Raw genomic sequence first — 14,345 nt, 5'->3', positions numbered from 1 at the left:
GGTTTGTACCATATAACTCTCATTCAAAGAAGGGAACTGTGGTACCCTGGAGAAGGCTCTGACCTCAGAAGCTGTAAGACTAGGGTTTGGCTGCTCTTGGTCAGTGGCTCACTTGATGAGTAAGCATGGGTAATTCAATTAACTTTGCAAAGTCCGTTCCCTGGTCTGGTAAATGAATAGTTTGAGAGAACAGAGTGATGTTCACAGTGTGGTGAGATGGGCAATATATCAATATTACCCCCCCCAAAAAAAGTTGGAAATCCAAATTTGGATGCCTGTCCTAGACCTGCTGAATCAGAAAATATTCTAGGAGTGGGGTATAAGAGTCATTATTTTAACAAGTGACCCAGTTTTTTTCTGAAGCACGTACAGTTTGAGAACTTCCAAAGCATGTCATCTTAGATTTTTTTTCCAAGTTAAAAATCTGTTAGGATTAAGAAATTCTGTAGACTGCTTTAAAAAAAATGGTAATATTTTCCAATAATTTTTTAAAAGGTTAATTTGGAACTACTCAAATGAAACAAAAGCAGTTGTAGAATGTCTTATTACAGAATCCTCAGGAGGAGGATGTCTATGCATACTGGTAAGCCCTTGTATTGTACTAGAAAAACTAGACCACAGTAAGAGTCAGCAGAGTGTAGACGGAAGTGGTGGTACACACCTTTAATCCCTGCACTTGGGAGGCAGAGGCAGGTGGCTCTCTAAATTTGAGGCTAGCCTTGTTCACAGATCAAGGTCCAGGACAACCAGGGCAACACAGAGAAATCCTGTCTCATAAAAAAAAAACAACAACAACAACAAAAAAGACTAAAAAAAAAAAAAAAAAAAAACCCACACACACTTAAAAAAAAAAAAAGAGTAAGCATAGTCACCCAAAATCACAATTCCTGTGATGGCAAAGCCAGACCTCACACCTAGAAACCCTGATTCCTAGTTCAGTATGCCTTCCTTTCCACAGGTTGTTACTGCATTTACACCAATGTGTTTGCCCATGTATTTCTTAGACACAGAAAACAAACACTGAATAGAAGCAGTTTGATTCTATTTTACCTCTGATACCAATGGTGTGTGTGTGTGTGTGTGTGTGTGTGTGTGTGTGTGTGTGTGCAAATGTATGCACAAGTATGTGGAGGCCAGAGGACGACCTCAGATGTCATTCTCCAAGTGCCGCCCACCTTTCAGTTTCTTTACACAGGGTCTCTCACTAGCCTGGAACTCTCTAAGTAGGCAGGCTTGGCTATTCAGTGGGTACCAGGGATGCGCCTGTCTCCATTTCCCCAACACTGAGATTAGGAGGAAATATCATCATGCCCTGCCTTTTTAATGAGAATTCTGAGGATCAAACTTGGGTCCTTAAGCTTGCAAGGCAAGCATTTTATAGGCAATTTTCTCAGCCCCAGTGGTCTTTTTTTTTTAAAAAAAAAAAAAAAAAAAAAAAAAAAAAAGAAAGAAAGAAAAAATACATCCATATAGAACAAAGATATGATCCTATCAAGACACACACATACATATGTGGGCTCAAATGGTGGAGCCCTTAAGTATGGTAATTCCACTTTGGCTGAATGCCTACAAGGAAAGTTTCCTAAAGTTTTCATTCAAACTTTCATCTATAAAATTGATGGTGCCATTAAAATGAAGGGACACAGGTATTAACTCCTCAGTAATTACTGACTATTAGATCTTTCATGGCAGTTGAAAACATCCTCCCTCTTAAAAGATATAGCAGGTAGTAATGGCTAATGGCTTCCTTTGCTTCTAACTTTTATCAATGTGTAGTAATAATATTATTAGAAGTATAATAAACAGAAATCTATTTAGCAAAGATGATGAAATCCTGAGCCAAAATACGTTTTCAAACTCCCTTCTATAAGATGAAAAGGATGTTAAGCAGATGCTCAGGGCCAGTTGTCCTCATCTGAGATCCCATAACCTTTGTCACGAGGCTCAATTTGTTAACCCCAGTGCCCTGCCAAATTCCTGCATGAGTAAGGCAATTCCATCTGCTTAAACTCCATTGCAACTGAAAGCAAGTGAACGATTCTTCACTTTCTCTTGTGAAATAATTTTATAGTTTTTCCTGTGACCAGCTCTTGTTTTCTCCTTTCCACCCTCTCTGTTAATGACTGCTACTTTCCACCAGAACCCTGAGTTTAGAACTAGAAAATATTAATATTAATAATAATAATAATAATAATATACAAAAACATAAGAGCTATTGTACTGCTGGCTCTGGGAAATCTTGAAACATTTGTAGGAGAAAAATATGGGTAGTGACACTATCAGATCATTTTTAAACTTTCCATTATCTTTATTGATTGACCTACCTTTAATTTCCTCTATTTTGAAATGTGCCTGTCTCATTTGAGCTGTCTTCTGTCTTCTCAAGGTCACTGTTTAGACATCTCTTGCCAGGTGACTGACTGAGAGCCGACTGAGAAGAGAGGTCCAGCATTACAGCTGACACCAGCGGAGCGCTTGAGTGAGGCCATGCTGGACATCCGTAGGTTTTCCTGAGGGAAGTCGGTGGGAGACCTCAGCTGAACCCACATGAACAGATTAAAAACATGAAACTGGGCTCAGCCAAGGTGAAGACTTATGGAGAATAAATAAATCAGAAGGTTATGACATGCTCTATTACTCCACAGCAGAAAGGAAAGAAAAAAAAAATCACCTACTTCACTACTGAAGCATACATTTGGCCTGTTATCTCTATACTATTCCTAAAGGCAATATGCTGCACCAAGTCAAACGCATTTTGTTGACAGTTCCTTTATTTTTCAACTTCCTGATGAAATTTCTCAATTTACACACTTACACACACACACACACACACACACACACACTATTTAAATCAGCTAAGATCTGTGTATCAGTCCATGTTTTTTTCCTCTTGTATTCTGTCTCCAAAGTGTCCGTTAAAGTGCAGTTTACTGCTCTTTTGATAATTTCAAATCACTTATACCATGTGTCAGTGACCTCTACCCCTAAGCCAATGACAGTCACACAAAATCACCAGAAAAATAAAACAAACCCATCAAAACAAACAAGCAACCCCGTGCAGCTGGGCACGTGTATGTGCACACTTGGGTGTAAGTGGGTCTGTGTTTTAACCTGCGTCGACTGTGGTTAAACTTGTCCCTGCTTGTTGTAATCTGCGATCTCAAAGGCTTAAACTAAAATTTATCTGGCTCAATCCCCAGAATGTCTAAACTTTTCCCAGCTCTAAGAAGAATGGCTTTTGCACCCTCTGTACACATCTGTCCCCCATACTCCCACAGCCAGCTTCCCCGACTCGCCATTAATCCCTTAGGTTTCTTCTTGCCAAAGATGTTCTGTTGTTTGATAGAACGCTAATCTCCAAGAATCTCAAAGTATCGGCTTACCTGTGAACGCCCAGAAACTGTCTCCAGCCTTAGCCCTCATCCCCTTTCATGTTTTCTTCAGCTTTGAACACATGTATCGCACTCTGTCTGAGAATGGGGCTTACATTCTGTTGTGGTTAGGAAGGATATTGACCTGAAGGCACAGCGCTCCCTCTTCGCTCAAAGAAGCAAGATCAACATTCAAAATTGCTTCGTGACAAACATCCATCGGTAGAAGAGAGGGCACCCTTGGGCAGGGGACTCAGGGAAGGTGAGAGAAGAATCCTCTGTTCAGTTCACTTGAAAGCTTTTGCCGAACTAAAACGGTGGGGGTGGGCGGGTAAGATGTAACAGGGGGAACGGTCTCTTTCAATATTAATATCCTGTCATGGTCCTACACATTTGTGAAGAGAGAGTACAAAGGAACAGTGCAAATTGACAGTCACAGGACTCCAATTCGGGTCAATTTATTACCAGGAAAGAGGGTGAGCTGTGAAATGAAGGACTCAGTCCCCGAGTAGATGACAAATCTCACACTCCTGAGTTCCTTCACAGGGAAGCTGCAGTGAATTTAATAGAACCCCATCAAGTGCAGCTGAGGGATCTATCCTGCCTGTAGTGTGAGCCTGATTTCCAATTCTAATGAGGGTCCAGAGTCCTCATACTTCATCCTAAATGGCAATGGTACCAAGCCTTGTCTCTTGCCGGGATGACATCTTTTACATGCACTAACATGATATGGAACCTCTTGGGGCCCATCCATGACATGGGGATTAAAGGTGACATCAGAGTGTCCAGTCACCCCCTCCTAATCACAGTGGTACCCTCCCATACCCCTTCTCAAAGCTGCACTGGAGAGCTCTGTGGAAGGCCGTGGAATTTCCTCAAATCTGGTGGCAAGGCTGTTTCTGGAATGTTTATTAATACATCTCAGGAAATGCTGTGTTCTGACAATGAGTTTCAACAGTGTGTTGATGTTCGCCAGACTATGGGTGATCCGCAAACCACGTGTATCCTCCTCAGCCTTTGAAAATGATAGGAAGATTTGAGACAAGGTGAGATACAGTAGAAATGTCAGAGACCCCCACAGGTTAGCAGAATGTGGATTGGCTAGCTGATGTCCTGAAAGATAACTCAGTTCCTAGGCCCTGGGATACCACTACCTTTAAAAGGTAGGTATGGTCTCTCTGTGATGTGACTTAGGATGTCGGAAGACTCTTGGTTTCTTATTGAAGGAGAAAAACCGGGAACATGGTAAGAGGAGAGATGGTGAGTGTAGGTAGGTAGAAAAGCATGTTTTATTGGTGAAATTATTAAGGCCACTCCATGTAGTTAAAAGGGAGGTTTATTTAGGGGTGTAACTTACAAATGAAGAGATAGGTAGGTTGCAGGGTCTGGGGAAGACGTAGCACAGTCCAGCGGTGTTCTCTGGAGAACTCTGCTCCGTCTACCTCTAGCGTCCAGGGTCCAGGAACCAAGAGAGCTGGCACATCTGGATCTCAGGTCTTCAGGGCCCTCTCTTGGCCCCGCCTTGTAGGTGTGACAGTTACCGAAGCCTCAATGGGGGTTGAAACTTCCAGATCAAAGCTGGAATGGCTACCCACTACAACGCTTGGTTTTGAAATGGAAATTAGAATAAGTGTAAGATGCACCCAAGGCTCCTTTGCTGAAATTCCCCCTTCTCAACCCACACAACTGTGAGAAGGCCAACCCTAGACCTCTGTCCTGTGACTTGGGTACCTGAGGACCCAAAACCTTGGGCTGAGTTCAAAGGAGGCAATGAAAGGAAGGGAGAACTGGAAGCGACTGAATATGAGGAAAGATTAAAGGAGGCAAATCAAGAAATCTGACTGAGGGATTGCTGGGGGCAAAATGATAAAAGCTACAAATACCTGGAGCATGCACACATCGGGCCAGGAAAAGGTCCCCTGTGAATTAGCAGAGGCAAGAACTGGCTGCCGAGGAAAAGGAGGTTGTGAGAAAAAGCATTCAATTAGCCCACCAGTGAGCAATGAAAGTGGTGTTTGGATCAGGAAGGACCTTTTACAAGCAGGCAGGGGCAAGCTCTGGAAAGCCTGCCGTAATGAGGGCCTAGGCACTTGGGAGGCACCAGAGGCTGGACAACCTCCCCCAGCAAACCCCACCACCACCACCACCAAGAATCGAGACTCATCGAGTGACGGATTATATTCATTCCATTAACTTGTCCGGTCCTCTCAGAGGGAACCGGCTAGTGAAGGACAGACAACGCAGATCTTCAGAGTCTGACTCAGGAAGCCAGGCTTGGTGTCAAACAATTGACTCCAGACTCTAACGTGAAAATTAAATGCACAGTGTTTTAGTGAACTTAATGAGGTGAGCAACAACTCCAAAGGCTTCTCATGAAAAGTGAAAATAATTGAAAAAAGGCACCCCCTTGCCAAGGCAGGCTCCGGTAATGAGAACCACAGCTGCTTTGAAGGTTTCAAACAATTCTCACTGATGACCAGAAAGGATCCCTTGTGCTAGAGAAAGTCTATCTTTTTTTTTTTTTTAATTTATCCTCCTTAAATCCTGATTGTGAATTTGCTGATTAAAAAAAAAAGCAGGCAGGGTTTTCCCAAAGAAATATCTTCCTCTTTAGACTCTTCAGAGGTCGTGGATTACTCAGGATTTACATAATCACAGACCAACTAACTTGCAATATTAAACCCCATCTCTTAATTTAAGTGTTGGGACCAAATTGCTCTTAAGGATGAAATACTTCCCCCAACCCCCGTTTTAGGAAAGTCTGAGTTCATAAAGAGTAAAATCTAGGAAAGGAAATGTTTACCAATGCATACCTCTGTGCATCACCATATGTCAACTATATCTGTATCGGTGGTGAGACAAATTTCAACTCTTTTTTTGACACCCTCCCTCTAGTTTTGTCATAGTTGTTATCCCTACATGAGCCCTGAACAATTCTCTGTGATAAGCTTTGCCCTCTGACCCCATTTAACCGTACACACCCCCATTTGCTCGGTGGTAAACTTTACAAGGGTCCTCTACCAGAATTAATAACAGTGAGCTTGCTTTAATTTGAAATTGCAAAGTCCTTTGCCACAATAAACACCCCCAAGATTTCCTCCCGAAGCATTTAATAATCTGTTTCATTGTCCCGGCAGCAGGGGAATGGTTCCCTTGGAAGTCTGGCTCTTACCTCATGTTGCTGCCTGGACCCTATCATGAGCAAACAAAAGCGGTCAAAACAACATAATAAAATTTGGGACATGTTATTTTATTGTGCAGGATAAATGCTGTTTTTGAAGTTCCGTAACCATCATCTTCAACACTTTGCTGCCCTTCTCGGTTTTCCTCGTCCAAAGAAACTTCTAAGCCTTGCCGAGTTAAAGCGTCCAGAGTTAAAGCGTCCACCGCAAAGTCCCGTCTATTTCTGTTCCCCGCGGCAATTTCAGCTTCCCGCTTGCAGAGCGAAGCTGCCTTTTACGTCAAGAGCGCTTCCACGCAGGCAGAGGATGGGTGCTACAATCAAGGGAAAGCAGGGGACGTTATTGCTCACATCGCTAGCACTGCCCTTGAGGTGGAAGAGAGCCCAAAGATCAGGAAAGGGGCCGGAGAATCTGAAAGCCAGTGAGAGGGGTGGAATGTGCTGGGGAAAGTCTTCCCACTTCAAGTTTCTGACACAGCCATTAGTCATCCCGTGTTGAGAGAAGGGAGGCACACGTGTGCTCCTGGGTCTCCACCGAAGGGTCTACAGTTTCTCAGAAACGTTCCCTTGTGCGTTTGGGGAAGAAGGAGACGGGAACTTCCCCAGCAAATATATTTTTAATCCAAAAATCACTTCTTATTCCGCAGAAATCCCATAACGTACCCAGGTATCCATTGCCATCTGGGACTTGCCCAGCCTGGAGGAAGACTAAATAAAGGAGGGGGATTTTTTTTTTCTTTTTCATTTCAAAGTTACATGCAGACTACTTTAACTTGTTTTTATTACCTTTAATTAGCTTAATAATCTTCACATTTCCTTGTTGAATAACCGCTAACTTAATGGGTTGCCATAATGCATTTTTAAATTACTGCTTTAAGAAATTCAAGCCTGATTTCCCATTCCCCTCTGTATTAATTATCTATAAATATGTGCGGATTCCTCGCAGCAGATTCCTGCAATCTCCTTGTTAGCCCTACACAGACACTTAGAAGAGCTGTAACAAAGCTGAATTCCACATCCCTATAATTTACTCAGCCTTATAATTGATATTTATAAGTTCAGCAAACCTGGACGGGGAGAGCAATATCAGCCAGGGCCCCATTCAAGTTCAAAGCCCTTTAATTTGGATGTAAGTGTGGGGATCTTGTTTTGCCGAGACGAACAGGCTCGCCCTTCTTTGTGCTCAGTTATGTGGGCCTCTGGGGACACAGTTTCTTCTTTTTAGCAAAAGGTGATCTCCCTCACCCCATTCATTCCTCTAAGCCTGAGTTGAAAAGGAAACTTAACAAACCAGTTTGCAAGGTATGTGCTGGAGCCCAGGCAGCTAGGCTCTTTTTCAGCTTGAACCCCGTAATGCGAAGAATGAAATGAGCCGGTTGGTTGGCAGTGTGCCATGGAGAATGTGTTGCTTTTCATGACACGAGACTCTACTTTCTCATCCACACCGGTAGGAACAACGTGCCCAAGATGAAGCCTAGCGCTGAAGAACTGAGGCAGTGGAGACACAGAGCTCAGAAAGAAGTCAAAGGCTGACTGTTGCTGAGGACTGGTCAGGATGACTCTTAATTCGAGTAACTCTTAATTAAGGATCACTCTTAATTCGAGGAATCCGCCAGCCCCAGGGAGGGTCTAGACCAGTGCTTCTCAGGGTGTGTTCCCCCGTCGGCAGCGTCAGCAGTAACTTTACCATGAAAGTTGCTGGCTCCTTCTAAATCCAAAACTCGAGGTGAGCCGAGCACTTTTAACAGGCCCTCCAGGTAATTCTAAAATGTACTGCAGTTGGAAAAGCAGTAACCTCATACGAGTATACAGTTCTTCCACATAGATCCAAGTAAACTTCAAACACAAATTCACAGAATAACCCAAATAACCTCCTAGGGTAGAAGTACCCCTAGTAAAGTACCTAGTACTTTTTGGTTTCTTACTGTGGTGTTCTAGACACGACCTCCCATCCCACCATTGTGGATCGAAATGAAAACTTTACCTGTCTATCATCAAGGAACACCGGGTAGCATGGGAGAAAAAGGAAAGATTGTCTGTATCTAAAAACACACAGGATCAAATTCAAACAGAGAAAAGACTCTGGAAGAATTCAACCACTGAGCGGAGAGAAGCTAGTCATCAGCGTCATAAACAATGTGGAATATCTGTTCATTAATCGATCTGTGAGGCGTTCAGACTTCCCAGGTGCAAGGCTTATGGCCAGCATTATGGATTGCCGCTGCCAGAAGCAGATAGTGTCACAACACAAATAAACGTATGTGCATGGAGAAAAGCCTGAGAAGCCGGTGAGAGCCGGTGATTAGGGCGAGAGAGCCAGCTTTTTTCCCCCAAGATAAAAGAAACGACTCAAGGGCTTTCCATGTGGCCTCATGAAGGATTATTCTGAGATCTAAGGGCAAAAAGAGAAGCCCTGAGGGGGGAATGGAAAATGCTAGGTGGAACCAAAGAATCCGAAGGAGACAATAGAGACAGAGAAGAAAGTCAGGGTGTATCCCCTAGGGTGTCTCAGCACAGTCATTCTCTGTCCTCTTTGGGAGAGTGGGAAGAAAAGCTGCGTCTTCGTGAATGCAGCCACCTCTCCACGTAGGGAGCAGCTGCCTTCAAGTTCACTCACAAGTCAGTGAGTAGAAGTCGGAATGCATTTTTCCCGTGGAAATATTATTCATGGTGGTTTGGCTTTCTGGACAAGCCACAATAGGCTATTTAGCCCCAAATGAAATTGAATCTACAGCCTAATCCTTAAAAATATGATTTCAACAGTGTCTAAGCAGTATTTTTAATATTGTGTCTTTGGAAAAAAAATAGAATTCAAGTTCAAAAGTGGGACACAGTGACTGGTCCCCGGCCAGAGGCCAGGAACTTAGGCATGTCCATTCTGCCTCAGACACTTTTTCCCCAGATGACCTCGGAATATGGCACAGATAGCACATTCTCAAGGACATCATTCCCGACCCTGTAACCTATGCATCTAACACTGTACCCTTCAGTCTCTTCCCTTGTCTTTTCTCCAGAGCACACCATCTCATGTGCTGACTCATTCACATGCCTTTGGAGACTTGTCAACCCCAGTGAAGGCAGGCAGGGATTCACCAGTATGTGATGCACAGTAGGCCCTAATACATAATTGTTGTTTTTAATTCTCTAAAAAAATTCTGTTTATTAACTGTAGGTGGCCAAGGTGGGTTGTTGAAGCAAAAGTCAGGGAAATGGATTCCCTGAATCATCTTCCCCAAATACTCTGAATTCAAGAAGGAAGTATTTGTACACTGAGAAGTTGGGAAAAGGGCAAGCATCATGCATAACGGATCCCTGGCCATGCTGCAAATGAACTCTTAGATCTTGAATTTTTTAAATGATGGCTAGTACATGACCTTACACTCAAGACATCAATGCACCAGAATCATCCTTTCCCACTTTTTATCAGGGGCAGAGTGTTCTTTGCATCATCGGGACTGTTGGTAAGTCACTAATGGTACAACTGGGTAAGACATGAAGATGCCCTGCAAATCACACAGTATATCCTAAAATAAGGAGAGGGTGATGCTAAAAGCTTGAGGTCCACGAACAGATGAGATCTGCTATCATCCTCTGGGTGATGCTGACCTGTGTTTGTCTACGGATCACCCTGGTATTTTCCCATGTGTGACGGTCTGCTACCTCAATAATCCATTGATGAAAAGTAAGGAGGAAGTCTGAGGAAAACGTGAACATCATTGACATGCTCCATTAAAAGGGAAAAAGTGACCTTAGAAAAATATTCAAGGAAATATGATGCAAAAAAAAAATAGTTATAGTTGAAAATTATATGTTAGTTCAAATACAACATTCCCAGGGAAAACTTTCCTGAGGTAGCCACACCTCTCACTCCTCTCTCCATCGAAAGTTTAATCTTTCCTTAATAGCCTTTATCACAATGGGTAATTATATGGCTAAAACATATAATTTATGTGTTTATTATCTAGCCCTTTCTACCATCCCTATATGATAACTTACATTTTTTTCTTGTATGTGTAATACTATATATATATAGTATGTGTAATACTATATATATATATATATATATATATATATATATATATATAGAGAGAGAGAGAGAGAGAGAGAGAGAGAGAGAGAGAGAGAGAGAGAGAGAGAGAACAGTGAGTCAAGGCCTAATGACCTGGGCTGGAATTGCCTACTAACCCCTGGTTTTACTAGTATTTTTCATTCAAGCTTTGCCCTCAGCACGTGTACAATAAGTTCTAGGCGACTGCCTATACCCGTCAGGCAAAGCCCTGCAGGCAAGGGACCTCGGCACACCATCTGCAGGTCTGTCTACAGGCAGGCTTGTCCAACAAGTCCCGTCGACGTGTATCTGCTGTTTCACTCTGGCTGACTAGTCTGCAGTGGGAGAATCAGAGGTTCCATTGAGGAACTGAAAAGTTATCATGGAAAGCTCTCCCCCAACAAACCTCCAAAGCACGCATCTGGCCTGAACAACCACAGGGCGCCTGGACTGATGCAGCATGGCCAGGGATGGGTGAAGACAAGGCTAAGGGACGGCCGGTCACTCCCTTCTTTCCACACCTTTTGATTTCACTTGGTCCACCGTGTGGTCTATGGGAAGGGGCTCCAGTTTGGAAGTCATGGCCCTAATTGACTTGGGGGTCATTTGTTCACCGTGTCACTTAGAGTTTTGTGTTTTCTTGTCAGTAAAAATATAGCTCGAGACATCTATGTCTCAACACAGTAAATGCTAGAAGTAAGGAGGGCTCTGAGGCAGATATAAACTAAGAACGCACAAATTATAGTCATTATTTCACGGTTTTGTCTTTTTTCCTGTGTTCTCTAAGTCTGGGCTTTTGTACAGAAACGCCACCCTTTTCTAGTTCTGCCTCAGCTTCCGGAAGCAAATCGTCTGGGAGATGAGCCTCAAAAGACTGCCCAAGACCTATGCTCAGAGATTCTGAAGAACCAGGCCTCAGCTGCAACAACACTCCCGTGATTCTGCTAGGCAGCCAAGGTCAAGGACTGCCACAGGCTGGAGACCTCACAGCCCCAAGGCTGACACCAAACATCAAATTCCCTCTCTTCCCCAAGAGCACCAGGAGCTCTTTCTAATGGAGAGTCTGCCCTTTTGTTCTCTGAGGAGTCTAAGAGGAAATATTCCCCGAAGCTGTTCACTGATTTAAGCTGACTGGAGGACCTGAGAGGATTTCTCTGGAGCAGATTTGGAGAGGAGAAAATACAATAAGCAATCAGGAGGGAGACTTGGTACCCAGAAGAGAGCCTGGGAAAGTCAAATACATCCTGAATCGTCCTGTTTCCCATCATCTCTTTGTCTCTCCAAGGCTACTGGCATACATGGAGGTCAAGTTCATCCTTCCCCAGGCAGAGCTATGTCGTCAGACAGCATCTCTTGATATTTTCCCTCTTGCCTTTTTCTGAACTATAATAACTATTTATTTTCTTTCTTTTTCATATGTATGTGGTGTACACATATGTGTATATGCATGGTCACATGTGTATATGCACATATGTGTATATATAGGTGGAGGCCAGAGGTTGACATCAGGTGCCTCTGGCTGAGCCCAGACCTCTCTGAATCTACTGGTCTCACTGGCCAGTTTGCCTCAGGGATCCTGTGTGTGCCTCCTGAGTGATGGGATAGTAGACAGGTTGCCACATCTACCTAGCTTTTATGTGGTTCTGAAAATCCAAACTCCCATCCACATGCTTCTCAGCCCTAATTACACTTTTTTCTTTTCTTTTCTTTTTTTGGTTCTTCAAGACAGGGTTTCTCTGTGTAGTTTTGGTGTCTGTCCTGGATCTCACTCTGTAGACCAGGCTGGCCTTGAACTCACAGAGATCCACCTGGCTCTGCTTCCCGAGTGCTGGGATTAAAGGTGTGCACCACCACTGCCCGTCCAATTACACTTTTTTCTTACAACAATACTTTGCCAATGCTTTTATCAAAAGACTTTTACAAAAATTTTTTAAATGGATAAGGATAATGGATAATGGATAAGGAATAAATGAGTGAGCAAAACACTTCACGTTCTTGAGGCTTTGCCCTGGCTTATTTCATTAAATAACAAATAAAAAAAATGATCCCACTCATTATCAGAAACTCAGACATAGTAGTGGTACTATTACCACAAGAAGGACTATTACCATGCTACAAATAATGGTAAAGATGATGATGGTGCTGGTGCTGATGCTGATGCTGATGCTGATGCTGATGGTGTTGATAAGTGAAAGTAACCATGTTTGAACACTTGATCATGGACATTGCTCTGAGTAGTTTCCATCAATTAATTACATCTTCAAATTACATCTATAAACTATATAACTCCCCCCCCCCATCTTGAGTCAAGAGAGGCACTAAATGACTCCTTAATTTTTTTTTAATGGTGAAAAAGGTGTATATTTAGAATTAGCCAGCTGGATGATCCCAATTTTATTGGCAACATCCAGAGCATCGTAATCAGGAGCCAGCCAAACATACACTTTCTCCTCTCCATCAGGTCTTATGAGGGTGTTGGCTTTGGCCACACCAATGTCACAGAGTTTCTTCAAGTTTCTCCACAGCCTGTTTGATCTCCTGCTGCTTGCTGGCCTTGACATCCATCTGAGCACAAATGTATTGTCTTCGCTCTTTTTCATGGCTGACTCAGTGGTCAGGGGGAATTTGATGATGGCATGGTGGTCAAGCTTGTTTCTCCTGGGTGTGCTCTCTCGAGGGCTGTTGGGCTGCTTCCAGAGCCGCAGGGTCTTAGGCCGCCAGAAGGTGAGTGATGTGCAGATCTTTTCAAGGCTGTGGACACCTTTCAGCACTGCCTTCTTGTCTTTCAAAGTCTTCGCTTTGGCTTCAGCTTTGGAAGGGGCAGGAACTTCCTTCTTCACTTTCGATGCCATCTTGGCAGAAGGTGGCTAAATTTCTAATAGCTAATGGCCATATAAGATACCCGGACAAACGTGAACTACAAATAAGTGTTTTACTCTAGCTGTATTTCAGGATCACAAAGGAGAATAACAATATTTGCTCTAAGCATGTGCCATGGGATTCATGGAACGGGTGACTGACTCTAAAATTTTCCTCATTGGTTTACTTGAAGTCTAAATTCCTCTGAAGATCTTAAACTTTCAACCAGCAAATGAAAGTGAGGAATAGCTAGGGTCCTAGGAAACAAAGACACCAAGTCTGGCTGCTGGATGAGTGTGTCTGCTGTCCCCATCTCTTGTCCGGATTTTCAACACTGGCACCAACTGCATGGTGTATGAACCAAAGTCAAGGCAGGGCTTTGGTTTGGACTTCATATCCTAGAGCCAAGAACCATTACTTCAGCCCTCTTGTTTTCCTGGCCTCCCTCCCACTTCCTAAACTAAAGCAGTAGCTTGGGGCCTGCTGAGCCCAACACCTTGGCAATATCTTCTGTCATGACGGGGATCCTAGATTGGAGATGGGTCTCTCGTTTTTTTTCCCATCATCAGCCTACTGTAGCTCCCACTCCCACAGCTAGACATTGGCCTTGACGGCTCTTCTGAGTGGTCACTTACGAAATGAATATGTCTGCTTCTTCAAGGCCAGCTCGCCTTCTTGCCATGTTCGTGTTCTGTCTTCTCACGAGGGCTAGAGCCCTGACCCCAAATTTTAACGCCAAGTATTACTATCTGTTGATAGTCTTCTATGAGACTCATCCACGTCCCCTTTAATTTTGAATATAGCATTTCCTCCAGATTTCCCCAGCAGGTGATCATTCCTTATTAAGGAACTTACTCTTCATCTTGGATTCTATCTATCATTCATT

At 43.4% G+C, this 14,345-nt stretch overlaps 1 protein-coding gene across 1 annotated transcript; it reads right to left on the bottom strand.

The window, feature by feature from the left end:
- Nucleotides 1–12,930: 12,930 nt before the first annotated feature.
- On the bottom strand, nt 12,931–13,452 carry LOC131923666 (large ribosomal subunit protein uL23-like). Its single transcript, XM_059278796.1, has one exon. The coding sequence runs from the start codon at nt 13,450–13,452 to the stop codon at nt 12,931–12,933; it is 522 nt and encodes a 173-aa protein (XP_059134779.1).
- Between the last annotated feature and the right edge of the window lie 893 nt (nt 13,453–14,345).

This window comes from Peromyscus eremicus, chromosome 13 (assembly GCF_949786415.1).
Source record: "Peromyscus eremicus chromosome 13, PerEre_H2_v1, whole genome shotgun sequence".
In the NCBI taxonomy this organism is placed as follows: domain Eukaryota; kingdom Metazoa; phylum Chordata; class Mammalia; order Rodentia; family Cricetidae; genus Peromyscus; species Peromyscus eremicus.
The sequence above is the reverse complement of the archived record's forward strand: the minus strand, read 5'-3'. Positions and strand labels throughout refer to the sequence as shown.